Source organism: Gymnoscopelus microlampas, assembly GCF_963454915.1.
Source record: "Gymnoscopelus microlampas genome assembly, chromosome: 4".
Classification (NCBI taxonomy): Eukaryota; Metazoa; Chordata; class Actinopteri; order Myctophiformes; family Myctophidae; genus Gymnoscopelus; species Gymnoscopelus microlampas.
The window spans coordinates 43,975,635-44,001,384 of record NC_139941.1 but is presented as its reverse complement, the minus strand read 5'-3'; the positions used below and the strand labels follow the sequence as shown (position 1 = coordinate 44,001,384).

Below are 25,750 nucleotides of genomic sequence, written 5' to 3'. Positions count from 1 at the left end.
GTAGTGACGAAAAGTGACGAGTGACGAAAACAGAAAAAAAATTGTTCCCCCAAAAACCTGTTAGGAGCACGTTTCAGGCAATTTAAAGCTGATTGGTAGTGATTTTTTTGTGATTTTTTTTTTCCGTTTCGGTAGTGACGAAAAGTGAAGAGTGACGAAAACAGAAAAAAATTTGTTCCCCCAAAAACCTGTTAGGAGCACGTTTCAGGCAATTTAAAGCTGATTGGTAGTGATTTTTTTGTGATTTTTTTTTTCCGTTTCGGTAGTGACGAAAAGTGACGAGTGACGAAAACAGAAAAAAAAATGTTCCCCCAAAAACCTGTTAGGAGCAATGATGAAAGAAGACATTGCACATCAATTTAGAACAATCTCAATATGAGCTCCCTTTATTTATTTTTTACATTTCAGCATTGATGGGGTCAATATTGTATGTGAGACAGGTCCTGGTCCACTCAGGCAGGAGTTCACAGAATTTCCAACAGTTTAGAAGAAGTCCAGTTGAAAGATCAATGAGGTCACCAACCAAAAAAGCACTGTCATCATCCGTTTTTTCTATTCGGCTATTATGAGCTATAAAATTATAATTTAAAGCAGCACTATGTAACCTTTTAACAAGTATATAGCATATTATGTCCCACAAAATTATAAAGTTACATGTTAATGCAATAACAACTACGTTACTATGTACTTTATAGGGGAGACAATGAGTTTCATCCTGGCATTTGCCAAGGCACCAAGGCAGAACTACCAGTCAAAGCGAAGACTGGCCAATCACTGCGCGTCCTTGCCGGACATGCTTGCAGAGAAGTCAAAGACGTTGGCAAATATGTTATTTGTGTCCAAAGTGGCCACTGATACCCCGAACTACATAGTGCTGCTTTAATATACTGTAGACACAATCAACAGTATTATAAATTAACATCCTCCAGCATCTGAGAAGTGGATCTCAGCCGAGTTGAATTTAGGCATCTGAAGTGGAGCCCGACAGAAATGTATGTAGTCGACCCAGCAGAGTTGAATTTAGCAGTCTATGTGAAGTGGATCCCAGCAGCGTTGAATGCATGGAGCAGTCTGGAGATGAAGAAACATTGACATGAGTGCATGAAATAAAAAAAATATGATGTGATCATGTTGTACCTAACGTTAATAAGTACAAATAAATCAGGTTAAATGAGAAAAGGTTGCTGTTAGACTTCATAGAAAACACCTGAGGTAATGAATACGTTAATGCAGCCAAAGGAGGGGTTGAAATTAATCCAGAAATCCATATCACCTGATACTGCCTCAAATTAAAATAAATCAACTGAGTTATTTGTCTGCCAGACACGATTAATGTGAAGGGGAGGTCAATCACACTTACACCATGAAGTCATCAATGTCCATTGAACGAGCTCTCTTCTCACTGAAGTCTGCCTCCTGCAGAACGCTCTCAATCTTCCGAGTAATGCTGAAATCTGCTGGGATTTCCTGGTAATTATAAAAACAATTATAGCTTTTTAGAAGAATTGTTACATACTAGACCATACCCGGTCGACGCATCCGTGGGGGGATATGCGCACATGATCTGGCAACCCGGGAGGCAGTTCGTCCCATAGCTGGGCAGCCCCGTAACCATGGCGACATTCTTTGACACAAAAGCGCTAATAAGAAGCTGAGATTTGACGAAATTGAAAAACGGGCTTCACAGTTAAGTTCAGATGGTAATGGTCAATGGCTGTGTGCAAAATCAGAGCAATTGGTCCAGCCACTGAGGAGAACCGGGTAGCTTCACCTACTCACTCACCACTACAAACGGACAGAGGTTACTAGAATTATAGTAGGATAGTAGGATGACCAGAAGAAGAAATAAAATAGAGCAGAATTAATGTAAAAAATGGCAATAAGACTGAACAGAAAGAGTCGATTTGATCTTGAGCGAACCAGCTAGTGAATAAATGGAACTGAAAAAGTGTTTGGTGTTGATGTAAGAGAAGCTCAGGTGTCGCTTGTTTACTTACCACGGTGTGCAATGAACAGTAGATTCTATAGTTCTTCTCCAACAGCTGTTCGACTGCGGTAGATCTGCAAAGTCAAACACAATCCTATGTTAACTCCAATCCTATGTTAACTCCCTCCGTGTGGCTGGTATTTGGGATTTGTGACAACTTCAGACAAATTCTTACTTGAAAGCTGCGTTGAGCGTTTTGTTCTTTCTCACAAAGGCGATTCTCACCAGGCCGTCCCACTCCTGTTGGTGGGGAAGAAAAAAATATTTAAAAAGTGATTTCTGTCTGTACTGAGCTGGTCTGTGATTCAGCTGTATAAAACCGTGTCCTTTTTGTCTTCCCTTCAATGAGCCCTCAATTTCTGATGTACAATAAGTGAGCCTGTATGGTCCTCAGCAAGTTAACCACTTAAGCACTCTTCGTATGACATATTTGAATGTGTGAATGTGTATACATTTTATCTACCATCTCACAATGAATTGGTTACATTTTCTTTTTCCCGCCTATAATGACAATAAGAAGCCAGGGTTAAAATAGTGAATGCAGCCACTGTCATTTCTACTGCAATACTGCATATCAACAAAAACAAATGATCATGACTTTTGCTAAATATCCAGAATGCAATCCATGCTACAACACGCAAGCATTTTTCCATTTTCAGAAGATGGGAGTAATGCAAACGTTTGAATCAAAGAGGTCTTCCAATATATGATTTGATGCGGTCCTGACTGCGATTGTACGAAGCACCACAACAGATGCTCTCTGAAACATCTTCCCTTCTAGAAAGAAAAATACTGAACCTTATTGTGATATGGATTGCATTGATCACAATCAACATTTTTTTCTATACAGTTGTGACACCCTAATAGTTACTAAGCCTGGAAATAAAGGCTCACCTGAAAGTTGATTGGAGGAGGAGGATTCTTTGGTTCTATTCTGACGACACTCGACTCCACTTTAGGAGGAGGACGGAAGTTATTCTTCCCCACCTGAACAGAAGAAAAAAAACAGCCATTTTAAGACGCAAAACTCAAACTCAACTCGCAGTCCAGTCAGGCCAAAAATCTGTGGTTAAAGCACATCCTACAGTGGCTAAAATAACTAGTATCTAACAGTTATACTGACCTTCATGAGGTGGTCAACACGGGCCAGAAGCTGTGTGTTAATAGATAATCGACAGTATAGTTTGTCTCCCGGCTTGGCAACTAGTCGCATAGCAAACTCCCTCTGAAACATCAACACTGCACACCTGAAAAACAATAAATAGAACATGAGGAACTGAATACTATCTACTACTATACTGTATCTCGGTGTGACTACAGTCTCTGTTGTCTGTTCTGCAGTCCTGTTATGAGGCCTGCATGTCCATGTACCATGTCAATAGTTGTTACTGTTAATCTTTCAAATTTCATTTTGTCTCTACACCAAACTTAAATTATGCCTGTGTCAGTGTTTCTGAGATCAGTAATGAGATTAGTAATAGTCTTGTCCAGCCTCTGTATATTTCTTACCGGAAAAACGGTCTGTGTAGAAGCAGCTTGAAGACAAACGGTGATGAAATCTGCACAAGAGATGTTTTTATATTAAACCATATACCAGGACCTCATCTACAATGGAACAGGAGTAGTTTTCACTTGGTAACTGTACCTGGTAAGGCAAATTGGCCACACAGATGTCAAAGAATGGTAGATCTGTTTTCAATACGTCTCCTACCAATATCTGCAGTTTAGCCTGCAAGGGTCTGTTGGAAGACAAACAATACATGGTCAGTAAGTGCACTGAGAGTAGTCATATAAGACTTTTGAAATTACAGTCACTGAACAAGGCATTTTACAGAAAAGCAAAATAAAACATAAAATCAGCCAGCAAAAAGAAAGGACAAATAAAAGCATTGCATTGGGGGATATAATGCCATAATCAGCATGTTTATTAGCCAAGTATGTTCAAACACAAAGAATTTTACTTGGTGCATTACTCAAACATAGAAGGAAAAGAAGAGTATAAAATGGTATGGCATAATAAAAAAGTAAAAATATTTTGGACTCAGGTAAGAGTGGGCAATCTGACAAGCGGGCGCACTCCCATGAAACTGTCATGTTGTTTGTGCTCGTCTCGGGCACACGTCCACTGTCAGAGTTGAACCATGTTGAACTTTGTTCTACCCGACACATAGAAAGTAACACATCTATTCACATGAGGGGCACAGTGCGACCCTGCAGATCCAAGCAGGTACGCAGATGTAGTGCCGTTCCCCATGTTAAAAAGCCCTTAACAGTCCAATGTTCTATAATCCAATGATATATTATTCTAATTTCAATGTTTGTATGTATTTTGCACTGTATTTGCATTTTCTTTATTGTATGCAGTCAATTGTGAGTCTCATGGACTTTAACTGCATTTACAAAAAAAAAAGTCTATATGCATACATATATTGTGATACTGTAACATAAATCCTATGATCATATGATAAAATAAAAATACCCACGTGCACTGTACTCTCTTCTGAAGCTCAGCTACCAGTCTGGTGTCCAACTCACAAGCCACCACCTTAATAAAACAAAATTAAATTAGCTCAAATAAATATTTGCAGTGGGACAGCTAAGAACTTGAAGATATGATGTTTTTTTTTTTCTAAAGATTATTTTTCACTTGTTCTCACCTTCTTCACTTTCTCCAACAGCTTAACTGTCATGTTTCCAGTACCAGGTCCAACCTCCAGACACACATCTGTTGGCCTGAGAGCGGCCTGCAAAGAACACCACAACTCATTATACTCAAATAATCCTGACTCGGATGTCTAAATCACTGTTTCCCAAACAGTGGGTCGGGACCCATTTGTGAGTCGCAGATCCATTTTCATGGGTCTCGAGTGAATATCCTTCACTCACGTAAAGTTGAAATTCAAACATTTTCCCCCAAAAAATGTATTAATAAAATAAAAATAATCTAAGAAATTCCCTAAATTAGAAAACAAAAGGTTTAAGAAGTAGTGAAAACAGCAGATCTGAAAGCTCGGAACGCGGCACGAAGCGACGCGTTGTAGATCTTGTAGATCTGCTATTTTCACTAGTTTGGGTACCGGGCAAATGTCCAATTTCTCTTTTGGGTCTTGAGCTAAAATGTTTGGGAATGCAAGAACAAGAAGATGGGTTTGCATGATGCCTCACAAACACATCAATAATGGAAAACACCAACCTTCTCTATGATTCCGTTGACAACCAGTGGATTCTTGAGGATGTGCTGGCCAATGCCAGTGTTAAACATGATCCCTGCAACACAAACATGTACTGAGACTCTACAAGATACAGGTGTAGTAACTTCATAAATAATAACAATATACATAACATTTAAGCAAAGTCTTCAATAATCCCTTAAGAGAACATTAACCACATAAGAACCATTCTATACAACGTTGTCCCGTGGAAACGGCAGCTCTATAAACTTGTAGATCTGCTAGATCTTAGCTATTTGTGCCATTTTTGGACATGCCCAAATGCTCGATAACCCCCATCGCCTTGGGCAGAGGTCTTCAACAGGGGGTGCGGGACTCCGGTCACCAGATAAATCGACCCAGGACAATTCGCCCAGCCGCGAATTTGAGTCAGCTCGACCCGACCTGACCGGGTCGAATTGTCCTGGGTCGCTGAGGGAGATGTATATTTAAGTAGTATCTCTGTGTAACCCCTAGAGGGTAGTAGAGTACAAGGTGACGGTGGTGAGGTCCTGGCCAGCTTTGGGAATGCACTGCGCTTGTAAACCTAGAATAAATAAGAAGGATGGATTACAGGGGCGTGCTGGGGGCGTGTCCCAGCGTAGTACCGGGGTATTGCACATGCGCAGTAAAATCCTGCCTGAACATACAAAAAGGCTCAGTAGATGGCAGCGTGTGACCCTTAAACGGTAGTGTTTGTTTTGTGTCACTTCAGTAGCCACGGAGACCTGCTGAAGATCTTTATTTGCTGAAATTAAATGTTAATATGGCCAAAACAAGTAGGCCTATTTAGTGCCATAATAGGCACAATTGTGTGGCATATCACTGAATGAATATTAGCCCAAACTTGGATACGGGGGTTTATGTCACTTTGTTGTTGTTCTTTATAACTATGTAAGTCATTTAGTCCACTTGTGTATTAGAATTACAAACCTCCAGCTGTTTAGGTGCTGAGTGGAGAGAACAACAAACACACACCTCGACCGACTGAGAAGGGATCCTGGGGGTTTTTATGTAGCGCCTCTGCTGGAACACTCCGTCGTGCACTTCCTGATAACACTGCGCATGTGCAATACCCCGGTACTACGCTGGGACACGCCCCCAGCACGCCCCTGTAATCCATCCTTCTTATTTATTCTAGTTGTAAACCCGGAAGTAGAGACGCACTGTGATTGGCCAGTAGTCACTTTGAGTGGCAGTTGGGGCAAACGCAGTCCTCACCAAAAATATTTACTATTCTGTCCCTATCGGTACATAACTCGGACGGCGCTGATTCGACTAGCAGACCATCGGCTGGTCGTTGCGGGCACTCGCGCCTGGAGGCGCTCGGGCGCAACTCCTCAGCCTCAAGGTCTGCTGAGTCGGCGCGCCTCCGTCATGGTCCAAAACTGGGAGTCTAATGATTAGCGAGGTGTCTATCTCAATGGCTGTGCTTGAAAGCCTTTGGGCTTGTTTCACCCTGACAGACAAATAATAATTGTTTGGTAAATCAATGTACATGTTATTATGTCTCTGTCTCTGTCTCTCTCTCTCGCGGTCCGGGTCGAATTGTCCGGTCCAACGGGTCGAAAGCGGGTCGACCTGACCGGGTCGAATTGTCCTGGGTCGATTTATCTGGTGACCTGGACTCCTAAGCGTCCTCAAGAGTTACTACAGGGGGGGTCACCAAATCTTTTTGCGAACGTGGAAGGAGGCGCGCCTCCGCCCAAGTGGAGCTTACTATGAAAGTCTGCTCGGCTTGTGTGTGTGTGTGTGTGTGTGTGTGTCTGTCTGTCTGTCTGTGTGCAGTGCACTGCCTGGGTGCGGCCGACAGAGGGCGCCAGAGTGCAGCTACAGTCAAAACACAAACACACACACACACAGAGTCCGTAAATACACAATATTTTCGAGCTGCGTTCGCTTCCAGCGTTCGCGCGTCTTACTTGTGAGTGATACGCTGTTTTTCTTTACACTAACTACTTGAACCCTAGCATCCCTATTCTGGGAAGAACTTACGCCAAAACAGGTCTACAAGCTCACAGTCACAACGCCTCGTGCTGAGCTTGTAGATCGGCTATTTTCGGCAAAGAGGTTTGGTGTAGAGGGGGAAAAGCACAGATCAAGTACAAAGTGAAAGGTCAAGTTTACTAAGTATTGACAGTTTGGGTGGTTAAATGTCGGAAAATACACATTAACATGAATCCAACACTGATGACAGTGCTGTCAAACAAGGCTATGAAGCCATCTATGAAATCTATGAAAAAGTTTAACCTATTCTGCAACACAATTGTAGCAGCTTTGGATCAAGAAGACTCTCATAGATGTATTTTATCGAGTCTGAATTTTACTTTCGTATCTATTCTATGATATGTCGAAATCAATCAAATACATATGATATTCTTGATCCAAGGCTACAATGTAGTTGGGGTCCCTGCTTCATCTCTCCCTCAGCTAAGGCCATGGTTCTCAAAGTGGGGTCCGGGGACCCCCAGGGGTACTTGAGGGGGTTCCAGGGGGTCCGCAGCTAAATGATGGACAGGAACCAAATGGACCCTTATGGGTCATTTGTACACTCTCAGAGTTAAGTTAACATTGATTTTACAATGTGAATTGGGGTCCCAGAGGTATAAATGCCATTAAATGGGGGTCCGTAGCCTAATAATGCATGTCAAACTGGGGGTCCTTGCAATTAAAATGGTTGAGAATCACTGCTAGAGAGCCGTAAAAACCTTCTCTTATTGGGGTCCCTGGCTTATCTTTTCAAGTGGGGGTCCGCGAGGTAATAAGTGTCAATTAGGGGGTCCTTGACATGAAAAAGTTTGAGAACCACTGAGCTAAGGGGTCCATGACCTGAAAAACGTTGAAGACCCCTGCTATAGGATAGGGTGTTGTTTACGATCGTAAACAAACAACCCCCATATCGACCCAATGTGAGGTGAGTTTAGTTCAAGATTTAGTAGTCATCAGTTATTTGTAGTGGATATGGATATAATACATACATAATCACATTAAATACATTATTATGGACCAGCTTGTGTGTTAAAGCAGCTGTTGATAGTTAGCTCAGGTTAGCAGAGCTATAGTAAACATAGTACAACGTTACCTTGCTTCTTCACCTCCTTGTGTTGTCTACTTCTCTTCTCTGCTTTGACCTTCGGCATCTTTTAAACTCGGTATCACTGCAGGTTAATGTTGAAAATTATTGAATGAAGGCAGTTATTGTTATTTCTGTACAAGAGACACACGTGCAAATTTCACTCTTCTTCTTCTTCTGTGGTGACGTAAACAGGATGTGCGGGTCTTCTCCTTCTTCTATGGAGTTTAAACGCAACTTGCACATCAGTGTTGCATTACTGCCACCCTCTGGAGATGTTTAACTTTTATGGTCCAGTCAGTCAGATATTTCACTGTATGTTCTCTTCAGAAAGGTGGTCAAATCAAAGGGTCAAATACTTCCTGCCTTGTCCATTTTCTTCTACTACACCAACGATTCTCAACCCGTCAACATTTATTGTGTTTAATTTTTGTAAATAATTAACTTTAGTTTTACAATGGAAGTGAATAGTGGTCAGATCGGGCTAAGACATACATCATAAATACAACATAGATGACAGTTGTCTCTGACTGGCCACATGACGTCTGAGACTTGCTAATCCAAAACACCATGGTTTGCCACTAGAGAAAGCATTTGCTGTTGTCAAGAGATGACCTTTCTGCTCTGAGCTTTGTCATATTAATGCAGATGTGGAATAAATCTTGTTAACACGTGCCTGAACAGCTAGAAGAGATTAATTTAGAGGAGACAACTTTCACAGAACAAATGAATGGACTATTGCAGTGATCCTGCAAGAACAAAGACACTTACTGTGAATGTTTTTTGTTTGTTTGTTCATGACATATTCTTGTTTAGCTGCAGCATGTCATGGAAAATGTACACTTGTTTCTTGAGTTGATTTTTAATCTTTGCTTCGTTGAATTGTGTAATTAATGAGGTTCAGAGAAAAGGTACATAAATAAGCACTGCTGCTACCTGAGGAAGTTAACACTCAAAATGTGTTGGTGTATATAGCTGTTCTTGTACCTGAAATCCTAATCAAAACGCAGTAAAGGGGGTGTATTTAAGCATGTTAATAAATTAGTGTTATTTGGCATTGTACAGCGGTTTCCTTTCTATTATTTTCACAATCTTCACATTTTACCCAGCTGTTAACCATATATTGAGTTTGTTAAAAAAAAGAAAAAACAATTATACATACTTTGGCATTACATTTTCCACTCTGTACTAATTAAAGCGTGATGTCATGAAAACGTGAACTCCAGATTACATGAATACATCGACTTTCAAGCTTTTCAGTTTAAACATCCATTTGATTCACATTCACATAAATATCCCTTGAAAGGCTTACAGTGGACTATACACAATATACAAATGCATGATTTTTCATTTGACAATGCTTCACATGACAAAGAGGGTAATAAATCTTCTTGCAATAAACTAACAGCAATTATTGTGTTTCAGTGACAAATTTTCAAGTATAACAAAAGGCATTGAATATTGCAGCTAAAACAATCTATACAAGATCATTTCACAGAAACTGATCCACAATAATGAAAGCTACGATGAAAGTTAAGACCTAGGACTGCCTTTTTTCCTCAAACATACAATTTGCTTGGGATTAATGTGTTGACATTGTGTAATTGATTAATTACCTCCCAAGCTGCCAATTTACATGTTCAGTGGATACAAAGGTTACAATCAGTCATTTCCTGATTTGGTAAAAACAAGGCCTTTGTGGACCAAAACGGAATAAAAAGTAGCCAGTGGAATGCATGAGGTGGGAACCACGCTTGCGTGAGGCGGGAACCACGTTTCCATTACCAATTTGAGGAGATGCTTCATACCAGTGTTGGTGAGTATATACTGTATGTACACGGTTACATGCCTCCAGAAGTCTTGGAGCACCATCTCCCATAAGCTTAAATCTGGTGTTTTGCAGCGTTTCATGGGATTCTACTGGTCCTGCCCATAAAGATGTGCCATTGAATTGATCAATGTCAAAGTCCAATAAAGCAACCATTTGTCTCGTTGTGAATTGAATAGTTTACAATGTTCACCTGAAACCTTTTAGTTTAGCCTATTGCAAGTGGCTAATCCATAAGAGAAACTCCACAAGGTTTCACATGGCCAAACTCAAACTCGAGCCCCCCGTCATGCAGGCTGCGCTCATTGGCATTGTCAAAGCTGTTTTTTCCATGGATCTGTTTGAGATGCTTGCGGAGGACGGGCTTATGAGCAAACACCATGTCACAGTAGTTACAGCGGTGGGGCTTATCACCACTGTGCAGGTTCAGATGGTCCAGCAAGGAGCACTTCTGGGTGAATGTCTTTCCACAGATCTTACATTGGAAAGGTTTGATTCCCGCGTGGACACGCATGTGACGGTGCAAGTTGCCCTTCTGCGTGAAGGTCTTGCCGCACAAGAGGCACATGAACAGCTTGTGCATCTTCAGGTGGTTGGCATAGTTCTCTAGCTGTCTGAAAACGCGAGCGCACTTGGGACACTGGTGGTACCACTGCAGGGGTTTGTCATAGCCCCTCTGGTGACTGCCACCCTGCGTGACGTGTTTTCCTGTGGGAGGGGACGCGGGAGGAGGGCTGAGCGGGAACCCCGACATGGGTGGCATTGTCATGTCACCGGCACGAGTGTCCACGGTGGAATTGATCAGCGAGTGCTGGGGTTCGGGTGAATGTAGAGCAGCCGGGGAGCTGCTGGGGAAATGACCGGAAATCGAGTTTTCCGATAAATCGTTCACAGATTCTACCTTTACTATGGTGATGCCACTGTCCACTGCATCCCGGCGGATGCGTCTGCTCTGAGTTGGGGGAGGTGTTTTGGGCTGTATGATCACATCATCATCGTCGCCATCATCATCGTCATCATTGTCACAGTCATCCTCCACCTGCTCCACCAGCCGTTCCTTCTCATCCTGATGGACAGTCTGTGTCTGAGAAGGACACTCCTGCTCTTGCTGGCAGGGCTGAGAGGAAAAACCCTCCTCCTTCCTCCTCCTCTCGCTCTCTTCCCCCATCCTCCCCCTGTCGGCCTCCTCCCCCACCTCCAGCGGGCGTGGTGGGGGTTGCGGCTTGATGAACTTGCTAAGGGCCTGGGTACACTGCTCCACAATGTGGCCCATCTGGAGGAAGCTGGCCACGGTCAGGTAATGAACCAGCTCCAGCTCGGGGAACTCCAGCTGGCCCGTGTAGCAGGACAGCAGCAGCTGTCTTCCCACCTCCGCCTCCTGGATCATGGAGATCTGCACCTCCCCGGAGTCCTGCTGCAGCATGAACTGGTCCCTCAGGAAGGAGGAGCCCGCCGCGAAGACCACCTTGTGACCGGGAACCTCCAGCTCGTTGACGTGCACCGTGACGTCACAGAAGCGCCGCTGGAGACGAAGGAGGTTCATTTTCTGCAGCATCGAGTCGCCAAATGTGGGGAAGCGGAACTGGAGAATCACCTGGTTCTGGTCCATGATGGTGGGGCGTTCGGCGGTCCACACCTGTTCAGCACAAATGCAGCACGTGTATTATCTTATTGGACTGCTGGCAGTAGCAACCTTCAATACCAGACACCTCCAATATTGATGGTGGACTACTTTTAACCCATTAAGACCTGAGGCCGATTCTACAAATGTCTCCTAAATCCTAACAGTTTTCTGAAAAACCTATGTTGCTATATCAGTGGTGAATAAAACTTTTTCATGTCAAGGACCCCCAAAACTATATGTATTTGGCCGCCAACCCCCATCTCAAAGTATTTTGTTCCAGGGACCCCCAGAAGAAAAGATTTGAGTTAAAAATGTTATATATAAATAATAAATATATTAAAAAATGTGCACAAATGTTCACGATTTTTCAAAATACTATGAGCTTGTAGATCTGCTATTTTTGAATAGCAAAAATCGAAAATGGCATAGATGCTTTCCTGGTAAAAAAAATCAGTGTAAACAAAAAAAATATAGAAGTGTTTTATTTTCATAAACTAGATTATTTTCAGACTTTCCAGCAGTTATACTGTGTGTGCGTCAAGCTAGTAGGCTGTACAATGTAGAGGTAACAATACAATGGTGGTGCACCATACAGTAGCATGACTGACATGACTGACGACCATTTAGGCTTACAACTCTAATATAGACTGAAAACGTTGTTAATGCATTGCTTTAAAAGTCTAGCAATTATTTAATGGAGACTGGAGACCATTATTACAAGCACGATTTACATAAATAATTCCTTGCATAAGAATTGGATGGAACTGCTGCTGCCATTCGTTCAGCTATGAAGTTATAAGTAACGATGGAGTTATTTATATAAAAACAGTTTTAGAACATGTTTTTAGATCAAAGCCTTTCACTTTCCTGGCCTTTGTAATGAAGACCATAAAGTCATAATAATCCATAAGGATGCTATGAACCGCCTCGGATAGAAACAGTCTAACGTTATTATATGCGGCTGCGTAACTATATATTATATTATATATCTACGACATTATTATTACAATTATGGTCATGTATTTTCACTTGAGACTAGATGTGATAACAAGTTATATTTTACCCGATTTTCCCCTATTTAAGGCAGAATATCTCGTCGATATGGAGTGGTTGTTGCTCCGGAAGAGTAAGTTATTCCCATTTAAAGGGACAGTCAACGGATTTTCTTTCTTTATCCTCTTGTTTTTAGTTTTTAGTTTTTATCACAAAAATCTCTTACAAAGTTTACAGGCTAGATACGAAACAAGATTCATTTATTATGAAACGCGCGCGCACGCACGCACGCACGCACGCACACGCACGCACACACACACACACACACACACACACACACACACACACACACACACACAGAGAACAAGCACAGAAGATACACAAATATACACTCAACTTGACCAGAGGTCAGAATGTCAACGTGTAACCAAAGTACAAACAAATTAGCTATTTGTCAGACTTATAAGATAATACATTATATAAATTCATTCAATTTGTTACAATTGTATAAGCACAGATGTGCATGATAATAGAAACATACAAAAGAAGTCTTCAACACATTTTTATATGGGACATTGAATTTAGTCTGAGATTGACAGAAAAAATCTGCATAATATATAAGCGTATGATGAGAACAGGTTCGCAAACGCAAGACCTGAATCCCTTCAATACATTTTCATCTGAAAGTCCAAGTAATGCAGATGCAAAACTAAGATCTTCATTTACAACTGCAGTCCACCATCTGGTGGTATGGCAGCGAGTGCAGGAGGTTTTGGTCACCATGAGCGACATGGGAGCACTGTCCAGCTTCCAGCTTGGCTAACTTAACAGAATCAGTAGAATATTTTGTCCCCAATAAGATCTCCAACAAAGATCTCCTGGTGCTTGTCAAGTCCACATGCATCATAGAACAGATGAAACAGGTGGGTGAGGTGGCTTGGACATGTGCTGATTATGCCAACATCAACCAGGTGTTGAAGGTTGTCCTTCAATGTACCCCACAAGGCAAGATTTATTGATTGATTGAATACTTTATTGGACATAAATGTAAACAGCACGAGGTACAGTCAGACATTTGAACTAAAAGGATAACACAATAAAGTCCTGCGGACTTGTTTCCATTGTGGTCCTATGTATTCAATTAATCAACATAGCATAAAAATAACACCAAAATACAATATCATCAACAAATATAAAACACTATATGTACCAAGTAGAAGAAGGGGGGGAAAGAAAAAAAAAACTGTAGGCAGTGAATGCCATCACCTTTCTATGGGAAAAGTGAGTTTACCTCCAATTTTGGCCTCCTGAAAGATGTATTTTCAGGCCTGTTTTGAAGGAAGCCAGTGATCCACATTTTTTAAGGGATGGTGTCAGGGCATTCCACACTTTGGTGGCAGTGCAGTAGAAAGATAGTTTACCCATGTTTGTTCTATTGGTGGTTGTTACCAGATCGTTGTTGTCGCTCCCTCTAGTATTGTGTATTGTTTTGGGAGGTCTGAAGCTTAGTCTTTAGTGACATTGGGATGTTGGAGAACCAAGAGGTGCAAGCATAGTCAAAGTGGCATTGAATGAGGGCTCCGGCAAGAGTCCCGAGAGCACTTTTGTTGCCAAAGAAGTCCACATGGAGAAGAAAAAAATGGGAGTTTCATGTGAGTCCAAGGCCATGGACCGTGCTGGGTAGCTACCTTATGCTCCTCTCAGAGTGTTTTCAGTATGTATTAGGCGAGATGGCGGTGTCAGGCCTTCTTAAAAAACCTGGAAGACAAGGTACAAGATCACCAGGAGATGAACTAACATTATATAACATGTGTTTAACATATGTGTATTCCTGTGCGTACAGTACAGGTGGAGGGTGGTGGTATAAATAATATTTACAGATCAATAAATATCTGATCCTATCTGGTAATACATAGTGTAATAAAGCATATGCAAAACAAATAGGCAAACCCGTTTTAACAATACAAAACAATAGATTTTTTTTACTACAGTTTACTAAGGTCGGTCGACAGACAGACAGACATTACATACAGTACAGACAGACAGACTTACCAGATGTAGGTATATCCACCAAAAACCACCAAGGCAATCAGTCCTATTGATCCAGCAGCTGACAGAGATGACACCCTCATTACATAAGATGTACCTGGAACAAGAACCAAAATACATAAGTCTAATTTCTCATATCTACTCATGTTCATTTCCATTGATTGCATTTCAGATCTATGCAGATATACTTTCATGTTTTTTGTAAAATATGTTCATAGATTTTGAAAACAAAATTCATCCATGTAATTCAAAGAAACACTTCTTAGTGTTGACCTACTTAATATATAATATTTCATACAACAGAAAGGTTTACTTATATTTTGGAAGAAAACTTCCCAAATATGCGTACCTCTTACTTTAGCCCAAAGAACACAAGAACTTTTAAAAGCCTAGGAGAGAGAGAAGGTAAACATAATATTATACAGTAGGTAGTTTAATGACAATGTCTTAACCGTTTAACTGGGGATGTCATTTTCATTCTATAAAATCATTTACAGTGAAATCAAGAACAATTTTTATTAAAAAATATTGGACCAACCCTTTTCCATTGACTGACAGCTCTTAAGATGATGTAATAGTCCCTGCCATGCTCCAGTGGAGCATTGTAGAAGCCATCATAGTAGAGACCATCTCCCACAGTGAAGTTCATTTCTTTTCCAACATGTCTGATGTGGAACTGGGCAGTGACATACTGCGCTTGGTACTTCCTTTTGTTGGAGAAATCCGGGCTCCCAGGGGCTTTACAGTCAAAAACCATAGTACCCTCAACTGACAGCACAAACACCTGGTACAAACTGAGAAAAATAAATAATGTCTTAGATTCACAAATCAAAATCACGGATACAAGCGGACGATATTAGTTTCTCAGGAGGGTCGTCACCAATATTTTAAATATGTTTTTATTAGCACATGCATTCCATACATTCTATAGGGCTGGACCACACATGGACAAATGACATCATCAAATTGCGATGGGCGTTGTCCCCCTTGAGTAAAAGATGAATTATTTCTAAAATAAATAAAATATCGAAGGTGTTTTTAATTTAATTCTTTTGTTATACAGGGAAATTATAATGTATTAACCCACTGAGACCTGAAGCCGATTCTACATGTCTCCTAAATCTCAACAGTATTCTGAAAAACGTATGTTTCTATATCAGTGGTGCTCAATCTTTTTCATGTCAAGGACCCCCAAAATTATATGCATTTGGCCGCGGAACCCCATCAAAATATTTTGTTCCAGGGACCCCCAGAAGCAAAGATTTGAGTTAAAAATGTGCGCTTTAAAAAAATATATATTCAGAAGATTTGCACACATTTTCACGATTTGTCAAAAATAGCAGATCTACAAGCTCGTAGCGCGGCACTCGGTGCCGCGCTATGAGCTTGTATATCTGCTATTTTTGAATAGCCAAAGTGTAAAATAATACTTTTTAGCTCAAATCAAAAAATTACACAGTGCCAGGTCAAGGCATAGGGGTTAAGGCATATAAGGCCAGGGATATTAGCCAGGTATCCTTTTAACATCAAAATAATTGTATAGAGTAAGGTCGCCTCAAGAAAGTCAGAAATCTTGTGTCAGAAATCTTCAGGGTTACCTGATTGGGTCCTGTGTGCTGGGGGATCTGTACAGCCTTAACATAGGCGATGGAGTTTCAAATTCTTCATATGATATAACTGGTGCTCTGGGTACTGGAATGAAAGGAAAAGAAGCAAAACGGCCCAAGAGGGTGTTTGGTCATGTCAGCAGAAATAATGTAGCTATAAGCTAAAAAATAAGGAAATGAGTCGGAACAAAACAAAGTAGAACATTGTATACCATGTAAGCTCGTATTAGCTGTGGCTACAGTTGTGAACTTTGCAGAGAGTGCAGTGATGGAGATGGTATAGTTTGTGACAGGCAGGAGATTAAGACAGAGGTCCAACTGGTCGGCCCTGGAGCTGAGAAGGCGCTTCCTCTTATCGTGAAATGATCTCTGATACTCTCTGGAGCCCATGTATATCACCTGTTCCACATAAAGGGTCAGTTTATGGTGCCAGACAGTGACGCTTAGGAGAGTCAAGTCAAATCAAACACATGTCATACACAAAAACACTTCAAAAACTAAATACAAAAGCACATACAAAAAAACATTAAGTGCAAAAGAGTACAAATATGCAAGAGAAAGGCTCCGCAAACACCTATTCATAAATAAATCCAATAAAGTTCTGACTTACTGTATAATCTTCTGTATCCTCATTATATTTCTCTGCTTTCCACCTCAGACACTTCTCATTAAAAATAATCAAGTCATTGATTGCTGGCTTGATTTCTGTAAGATATAAGAACATTACTTTTTAAAATAATTTCAATCATTTTGTTAAATCATTTTTGTAAAGAGGCGAGCTGATCGACTTTGCAATGGAGCACTAACATGCTCTTACCCATTGGATTTATCATTATGTGACAAGAATTGTTACAGTATTGTGTTTACATTATTTTATTGCTATTTTCTCATGTTGCTGCTATGTTGAGGAGTCAAACCACAAGAATTTGGAGATCTCCGATTGTGGCTACGCAAAACAGTTGGTAGCACCTGGCCGCATGTATGGCCAGTTGGCCATAAAGGTGCTTTTATTTCTTGATTTACTATTTTCCCCACTCACCTATACATCTCAAAGTGGCCTCCTGCCATTTCCCAGTGCTTCCGCACACAGAGAAGTTACTGCCCCTCCAGCTGTGGTGGCCATGAACACACTGATGCATCACCACGCTCCTGTTGTGCCACACCACCTCTGAGTTGGCAAGGAACGGCGCTGGACCACACTTGGCTTGGAAAACATTGGAAAAATGGAAAAAATGTGATAATCAAATCATGACTGAATCTTTTAATTTAGATATTGATTAATTGATTGATTGATTGATTGATTCATGTATTCATTCATTCAGTCATTCATTTAATTAATTTGATGAAAGCAAATTAATAACCCTCTTAAGTACTTTACTACTGCTCTACAGTGTGGAGAGAATGTAAGCAAATCACCAAATAATGCACTAAAACCATATCTTAAACTTTAATGTAATTTCAATACATATTCATGTCCATTGTGTTCAATTAGTATCCTGTGTCTTCCAATGCAACAAATAAATCCTTCATCTGGTGATAATCAACACATCTCAGTCTCAACATGTCTCACAACATAAAGTTAGTGTTCACTCCATACTTAGAAGACTCTATTTCTACTCTAGAGAACAGAGACAATTCAAATTTGGTGCACATTACCCCAAAAAGAAGTATGCTGGGCAAATTTGTGGCGATTGTGAGCTTTCTACCATGTAAAGGCTAAAGGACCATAGCTGTCAATAAGGCATGAGATGAATCACATTAAAAAATCAGAGGAAAATAAATTACTTTTTATAGACCATCTTTTGAATCAAATTCAGTTTGAGATATGGTTACTATACCTTTGCATTTTATAGACACTTCACCCCATTTTCCTGACAATGAACATGTTGAAATATTATGTCCACTCTCATGGTAAAATCCGTCCATACACTCATATAAAACCACGCTTCCCGGTCTGCTGGACTGGTCCCACAGCAGGTTAGTTAGAGGAAGGGTTAGTGGGGAGCCACAGCTTATCTCTGCATGTAGAAATGAGTTTGCCTATAGGTTATTAACATGGACAGACATACCACATGTACCATGTTTGTCCATTTAATGGTAATTAGAATTTGCACCTTCGCACCACAGGTCAATATCCTCCCAGAATCCATCTTTTCCACACACAGAGTCATTTTTGACACTTGTGGTGTAATGTCCTTCATCACATTGGTAATAGACCACACTACCAATGTGTGATTTGTTGTTCCATAGAACTTTAGCATGTGGTTTAAATACAGGTTTGCCACATTTAATTTCTAAAACAAAAAACAGTCACAAGTCATTCTTATTGTATGATTATAACTACTACCATAATGTTACGCATATTGAAGTAAAAGTTATAATTAAGGCTAAGCTATAACACAATCCTTCCATTTGATTGTCAAATACTTAATCTGTTTCAAGAAAAAACAATCCATGAAGGTCCATGAATCTTAACCCTCATGGACAAATATTAGGTTTAATAACATTATCACCTTCACAGAGCATAGAGGCCAAATCCCACTCTCCACTGGCAGAGCAAATTGACACATTTTCTTTTCCAATGCTGCGATATCCAGAGTTACACTGATAAAACACCTGAGAACCCACTGAGATGTTTTTATCCCACACCATAACCGAGTTAGAGATGGCAGGAGGCTCACCGCAGACCACTTCTACAGCCATGGAAAAATGATATTTCAGCATAACCAAATTAACATCTTCCATGTTTTGGCATCAACTCATTCATGCACAAGTTAAGTATTGCATATTGTGTTTGTACATGAATCAATGTTGCTCATAATTTGTCAATCCGATGAAGATTGTTGACACAACTGTGCAGAGAACGCTAGTCCTCTAGCCCACTAGTCCAAGAGAAACTATGCACTATGAATATCATTTATCTAGATCCAAAATGTTCAGCTAATCATGGATTCACATTAAAACCACAGCGTGGTCTAGTGGTTAGATTGACTGTCCTATAGTAGAAAGGTCTCAGATTCAGTCTCCAATGTATCCTGTGTGAACATATACTTGAGCAATATAGTTTGAAAATCATTATTTTTGTAAATTGTAAATTACTCATCACACATTATTTGCAAAGAGCAGAGAGAACGTTTGTGTTTCCACATTTCGGAATAAAGTGTTACCTTTGCATGAGATGTTTGGCTTTGTCCAATAACCATTTATTGTGCACAGCGAGATACTGTTTCCTTCCTCATTATAAAATCCAGGTTTACAGTAGTAAGACACCAAGGCTCCTGGAGTGTAGCTGCCATTCCATACTTGCCCAGTGTGAGGCAGTATAGGATGATCCCCACATAATATCTCTAAAACAGTGAAAGATCAGCAGAAATATGCATCATTTGAAACAACTCCAGTGCAACATCTTGAGATTAAATCCCTAAAACAGCTTCTAAACCTTCAGATAATTGTAGGGTTGTTTTAATTACCTTGACATGATAGTGTCGGCTGGGTCCAATAACCACTTTCATTACATACTAACAGGTTATTTCCTCCCTTGTTATAAAAGCCCTTTTTACAGTGATACTGCACAGTGCTTCCAGGGGTTGAGCTGCCATTCCACACCTGTTCAGTAGATTCAATGACAGGGGGACTCCCACACAAAATCTCTACAAGAAAATAATTTGCCACATGCACCACAGCAAGATCATTTCAAGACCAATTCAATTTACTTCAACCAACGGAGGAACAGAGGGAGAGGGTTTTCTCCAGAAATGTGTTAAATCTGTATATGACTGTACACTCTGTCACTGTTGTTAAAATCTGCTACTTTTAATTGCCTCATTTTATTAATTTGTCCTTCAACCATGCACCTTTTGTACATATGTTATTACGTCTGCTGCTATCTGCACTGCCTCATCCCACTGCTCTTTTTACCACAAGCATGTCGATATCTGATCAGTTATCATGTTTCTTTTTTCTTTCTCTATCTCTTTCCACCTTTCTTGAAACCACAATCACTGAACTTGTACGGCTATTATTTTCACCCACTTCTTTTACATCTATAAACCTGCGTTGTGACAATAAAGTTGAGTTGAGAAAGCCATTGCCATAAAATTATCTTTAGTCTATTCTGTGATCTAAGTATTGAGTGAAGACTTTATAAAGCCCAAAATGCAGAAGCAGGGATCTTAACCACCTTATTCAACCCCAAAAATAACGTATTTTCTATCAAATACATTTATTTATTTTTGTCCTTCCTGAGCCAATAATTTGATGACCGGCAGAGCCTCAAAGAGTCTACATTGGGTCTCCTACCAGAGACTTCGCCGTTCATCAAATTATTCGCTTAGGAATGCAACAAAAACTGAAAAATCTCCATGATTTTTTCTTTTTGTGAACTACTCCTTTAACCATTAAGGTCACTGCTTCTGCACTCTCCCGTGCCTCTGTCTGCAGTCATTGTAAATTGTTCAAGATAAGAGCAGAAGCTAAATATATAGAATTAAACTATTATTATGTGACTTGCAGTGTCACTGGACATTTTGAATTGGGTGAATTTAAAGTGAATTGACCACAACCCTGTTAATATTCTTCAATAAACATAATGACCATACCTTCACAGAGCACAGATGCCTGCTCCCACTGTCCAGTAGGAGTGCAGATGGAGAGGTTGGTCCCACCCACATTGCGATATCCAGGGTTACACTGATAAACCACCTCTGAGCCCATTTTTGAGGTTTTATTCCACAAAATCTTTGAGTGAGGGATTGCAGGAGGTGGGCCACATTCAACCTCTGGGGGCAAAGAAAGCAGTGACATGGAGAAGAATACCAACATTTAAACATTCTGGTTGAAAAGCTATAGGACTTGATCCCTGTCAAAACTCCATTGTAATATTTTCATTTATTCATTTTCTTTGTAGTTTTCTTCACCCTTCCTAGTTGCTTCAGCAAACATAAACTTCTCAATTGTTGTCAAACTTTTTTCCCTTCACTTCTCTTTTCTTTCACATTGAGAGTACTTTGCTTCATCGCTCTAACGCTCTTGCGTCATCCTGAGTTGCACCCATCTTTCACACTTCTTGCACCACCCTGAGTTGCACCCATCTTTCACACTTCTTGCACCTCCCTGAGAACAGCTGAGGGAGGTGCAACAAACAGCAGCTGCAACATGCCCAAACACCTCTTGCACTGAAAGGAGCCATAGCATGTCCTCCATCGATAACTATTATTAAATGTTATCTAGAAAATACTCTTAAAACATTGTATCATAACTTATCGCAGCCACCTGAAGTGGTACCAATTCTGGGCTGGCATATGGACTATAAAGTACATTTTTTACGTTGTATGGCGGTGTTGCTCGCCAACTATTTTAAGTGAATGTCACCATCGTGCAACAAAGTATAAATTAAGCTCAAGGCTGCCATGGTTTGGTGTTTTATTATTCCTACAACTCAATGGCACTAACAAAGCCATGATTCAGAGTTTCATTTCCAAGTTGAAAAAAAAATGAAAAAAGTGTGAATGAAAGCTCAGGGGGGTGGGGTTTCCCACGCCTTGAGTATGAAGTAAGAGAAAAATGGCCACCGTGTGAATATAATCAATTGCCGTATTTTACGTTACCTTCACAAACTAAGGTTGGGCCATTCCATGATCCATTGCCTCCACACACAGAGGAGTTATCTCCTCTGCTCCACAGAAATCCATCATCACACCCAAATGATGCTACACTGCCATAAATGGTCCCTGTGGCTGACAGCAGCATTGTGTCCTTTACTGGTTGAGGCTGGCCACAGTCAATGACTGAAGGAAAAGGACAAATGAGTAGAAAACAGTACAGTTTCAAAGTGGGCAACGAAACTCATTGACAAGTCCCCTGGCTGTGGTGGAAAGTGGGTTCCATTATTCTCCAGTTACTGAGCTCATTTCACCAGTAGAATGTTTTATCAACCAAATGAACGTTTACTGTAAAATAGCATACAGAAGAAGTTGAAAAGGGAACAGTGTTGCATAGAGTATTTTTCTGACAGCTACTTTGTGGTAGGACAAATCTGATTCCAAATAATTTAGCACAAACACACACATTTTATTTTAAGATGACTGCATAGAATATTAAGTGAGTGCATTGAGTGATTTATTTAATTAGGATAAGAGTTAAATATCTCTATAATCTGATAGCAATCATTGTTATTAGATTGTATGTTCAGTAATAGGTTTAGCTGTCTCTCTAGCTCTTTAGTAAACAGAAAATCAGGTCGGGATACCAGTTATATCCAATAAGGAGAAGGTGAAATTGGAATTATTGACACAAAGACAAAGTTTTATCTGGAAAATAAAATGGAAGCTGATAAATGGGTACTCTCTCTTGATTGGATGAAATTGGCAACAGACCTTGAACAAATACACTATAGCAATGCTAACTATGAGAATATACAGTACAGTTTCAACCTTTTCCACAAAAAACTTTTATTTTAAACAAAAGATATCGCTTGTACTACTTTTAAACTGACTTGAACAAGACACCAGTTGGACATTTAAACACATTTGTGTAATCCATTAATTATAATATAATATAATACCATAGCTTGCCTTACCTTTGCAGGAGGCCTTGTCTCGCTGCGGGTGGAAGGGCTCAGTTCCCTGGTCCACACGGTACCCCACCTGGCAGCGGCACTCAAACCCACCATCGAGGTTTGTACACTGACCTCCCTCTCCACAGACCCAAGGGATCCTGCACTCATCCACATCTGCACAACCAAAATGAATGACCATGGTTACAATGGGCCAACCAGTACATACTGTACACTACAGCAGTGGTTCCCAAACGTTTTACCTCAAGACCCAAAAGAGAAATTTGACATCTCCCCGGGACCCAAACTAGTGAAAATAGCAGATCTACAAGCTCAAACTTGAACCTCTTTGTCATTTTTATATTACTAGACTGTTATCATGGTGAGTTTTGTCATTGTTTATTTTGCTTGTGTTGAGATTTCAGTTGTGAGATTTTAATATATTTTATACACATGACACCAATACTTTTGTACTTTTACTCAAGTCAGTTTTGAATTCCGGACTTTTACTTGTAACAGAGTGTTCTACATTGGAGTATTGATACTTTTACTTAAATGAGTACTTTTATTCTCTACTCACCCTGGCAGTGAGTTCCATCATTTGGGATGAAGACGTTCATGTTGTTGGTGGGGCTGTATCCAGCCAGGCAGGTGCAGTAGTAGCTGCCGTACGTGTTGTGACAGGAGGTGTGCTGCCCACAGATCTTACTGGCTCCTATCTGACATTCATCCTTGTCTGGGAAAAGAAACAACCATTTGATTTGATTTGATTTTTTACACCTTAGTACAGGGGTCTTCAACAGGGGCTCCGGGGACCCCTAGGGGGTACTCAGAGTTACTACAGGGAGGCCACCAAATCCCTATTCTGAGGAGAACTTTAGCCAAAAATAGCAGATCTACAACCTCACAACGCCTCGCGATGCGGGGCGTTGTGAGGTGATAGATCAGCTATTTTCGGCAAAGAGGTTTGGTGTAGAGGGCAAAAAAAGAGCAGACTAAGTACAGAGTGAAAGGTCAAGTTTAGTAAGTATTGACGGTTTAAGTGGTTAAATCGTGAAAATACACTTTAACATCCAACACAACACTGATGATAGTGCTATCAAACAAGTCTATGAAATCTATGAAAAAGTTGAATCAGCAACACAATACATATACGTATATAGTGGGGGTCCCTGCTTCATCTCTCTCTCAGCTAGGGGGTCCTTGGGTTGAAAAACATTGAAGACCCTTGCCTTAGTATATAGATGTCAAAATACCTTTGAAACATGTCTGATCAAGTGCTTGGCAGTGTGATTTCTTGAGCAGGATTGGGGTAATATAATTGTGAATATACTTTTGATTCACCATTTGAAACTTCAGTTCACAATCACAGTGAAACCATAATCTCTGTAATTGCTAAGCAAAATAAATTAGGAGGAATTTGTGTTGGTGACATTGATGCAAACGCATATTGGTTATCGAAAATGCTAATGCCACATGAAAAATAATTATTTAAAAAGTCCTCTACCTTGACAGAAGGTTCTTCCATTTCCAACAAAGCCATACATGCAGTTGCAAACTTTCCCAGAGCCGTCAGACTTGTCATCACATGTGGCATTGGCATGGCATGTAGCACACACATCTAGGACCTGGCCCATTGCCTGCATGTCTGAAAGAACACAGAATTAGTACAGACACACATACACAAAATCAGTGCTTCTTCTGGTGCAGGACTTGGCATTGCCTTGCAATACTTTGCCTCATTTGTAAATGACCCTTACATGCTTTCTGTGTTTATTATTGCCTGTGTGATACGGTATCAAACACTAAACTAACTTCCATTATAAACCTATGAATGCAATATTTTCTTTTGTTTATAATTGTTGTACAATGTATATATTAAAAAATATTCGCATATAAGAGTCGCAAATAAATATCCCTATTTTTTGTTTCTTATTATTTCTAAAGATTTTCAAAGATTAAAACAAATATATATTCAGTTTTTCATATCAAACTAATTCTACATTTTTTCTAAATAATAATAATAAATAATTATGACATTTTAAAAATTAAAATGTATAAATAATAATAAAGAGAATAATACATTTTGGAAAGTAAGCCTCCCAAAATGTTGTACTTCATAATTAATTCATAGTGAAATTCTCACCAAGAATGGAACAGAGCAGAAAACCCACGACGATGGCCAAGGTTCGACGGTCCATGGTCACAGTGTCTTCCTCTTCAGCATAGCATCCCAGACACAACCTCTTGATCTTCATCCTTCTTTCTTGATGACGTTTGATAGCCAGGATTGAGGGGAGGGGAAAAGAGGGGAAAGGAAGGGTGGGGAACTGCACCCATGAACTCACAGAGGTCACCCACAAATTCCCGCTTTCACTATGTTTTTTTTTTCTTCTTCCTCTTCTGTTTTTTGGCACCGTTAGTTTGTGGCTTTGCCTGTCATCCGCTGACACATTCAGTTATACTTCAGATGTGTTGATGATAGACTTGTGTTGATGATATACTCTCGGTCATCACACTCTGGTAAACTGCATACTCATGCTGCGCTGGCTGATAAGGGCTATATTTGTCCCCCATAAACCTGCCTGGGTGCGTTCTGAAAGGCTGTGACTTGTTTTTGACAAAAAGAAGTTTCACACAACAAGTGTTAATGGCGGTACATATTGATATGGGTTATTGACCTGTCTTGTTTAAAATGAATAAAAATATTTATCATTGCTCAACAAGGCATATTGAAAACTGTGTGTTTAATTTGGTGAATTTAACACACAAGCTTACATCAGATACACCCTTTGTGGTATAGCGATTATACATGTACAGTATGTTA

General features: G+C 40.2%; 3 protein-coding genes across 5 annotated transcripts; all 3 read right to left on the bottom strand.

Annotated features, from left to right (window-relative positions):
- Positions 1-388: 388 nt before the first annotated feature.
- Positions 389-8,450, bottom strand: dimt1l (DIM1 dimethyladenosine transferase 1-like). Its single transcript, XM_084054587.1, has 12 exons — positions 8,279-8,450; positions 5,181-5,254; positions 4,645-4,731; positions 4,471-4,532; positions 3,633-3,726; positions 3,497-3,546; positions 3,111-3,234; positions 2,882-2,974; positions 2,163-2,227; positions 1,998-2,061; positions 1,361-1,467; positions 389-1,071 (listed from the first exon to the last, which is right to left on the bottom strand). Exons 1-12 carry the CDS (start codon positions 8,334-8,336, stop codon positions 1,029-1,031), a joined length of 921 nt encoding a protein of 306 aa, XP_083910713.1. The 5' UTR covers positions 8,337-8,450; the 3' UTR covers positions 389-1,028.
- Positions 8,451-8,887: 437 nt separating this feature from the next.
- Positions 8,888-12,852, bottom strand: zbtb26 (zinc finger and BTB domain containing 26). The gene is made up of 2 exons (XM_084054715.1): positions 12,785-12,852; positions 8,888-11,733 (listed from the first exon to the last, which is right to left on the bottom strand). The coding sequence occupies exon 2, from the start codon at positions 11,704-11,706 to the stop codon at positions 10,324-10,326; it is 1,383 nt and encodes a 460-aa protein (XP_083910841.1). The 5' UTR covers positions 11,707-11,733; positions 12,785-12,852; the 3' UTR covers positions 8,888-10,323.
- Positions 12,853-13,135: 283 nt separating this feature from the next.
- On the bottom strand, positions 13,136-25,730 carry susd1 (sushi domain containing 1). 3 transcript variants are annotated; one of them, XM_084054634.1, is made up of 19 exons: positions 25,070-25,730; positions 24,431-24,571; positions 23,504-23,659; positions 22,948-23,100; positions 21,977-22,156; positions 20,969-21,148; positions 19,841-20,020; positions 19,538-19,717; positions 18,884-19,063; positions 18,485-18,664; positions 18,209-18,388; positions 17,410-17,574; positions 16,981-17,075; positions 16,583-16,769; positions 16,362-16,455; positions 15,302-15,557; positions 15,113-15,152; positions 14,767-14,860; positions 13,136-14,472 (listed from the first exon to the last, which is right to left on the bottom strand). In XM_084054634.1, the coding sequence occupies exons 1-19, from the start codon at positions 25,179-25,181 to the stop codon at positions 14,454-14,456; spliced, it is 2,772 nt and encodes a 923-aa protein (XP_083910760.1). In that variant the 5' UTR covers positions 25,182-25,730; the 3' UTR covers positions 13,136-14,453. The 3 variants fall into 3 exon arrangements, with proteins under 3 accessions (XP_083910760.1, XP_083910761.1, XP_083910762.1); XM_084054635.1 differs by lacking the exon at positions 19,841-20,020; XM_084054636.1 differs by lacking the exons at positions 18,209-18,388; positions 18,485-18,664; positions 18,884-19,063.
- Between the last annotated feature and the right edge of the window lie 20 nt (positions 25,731-25,750).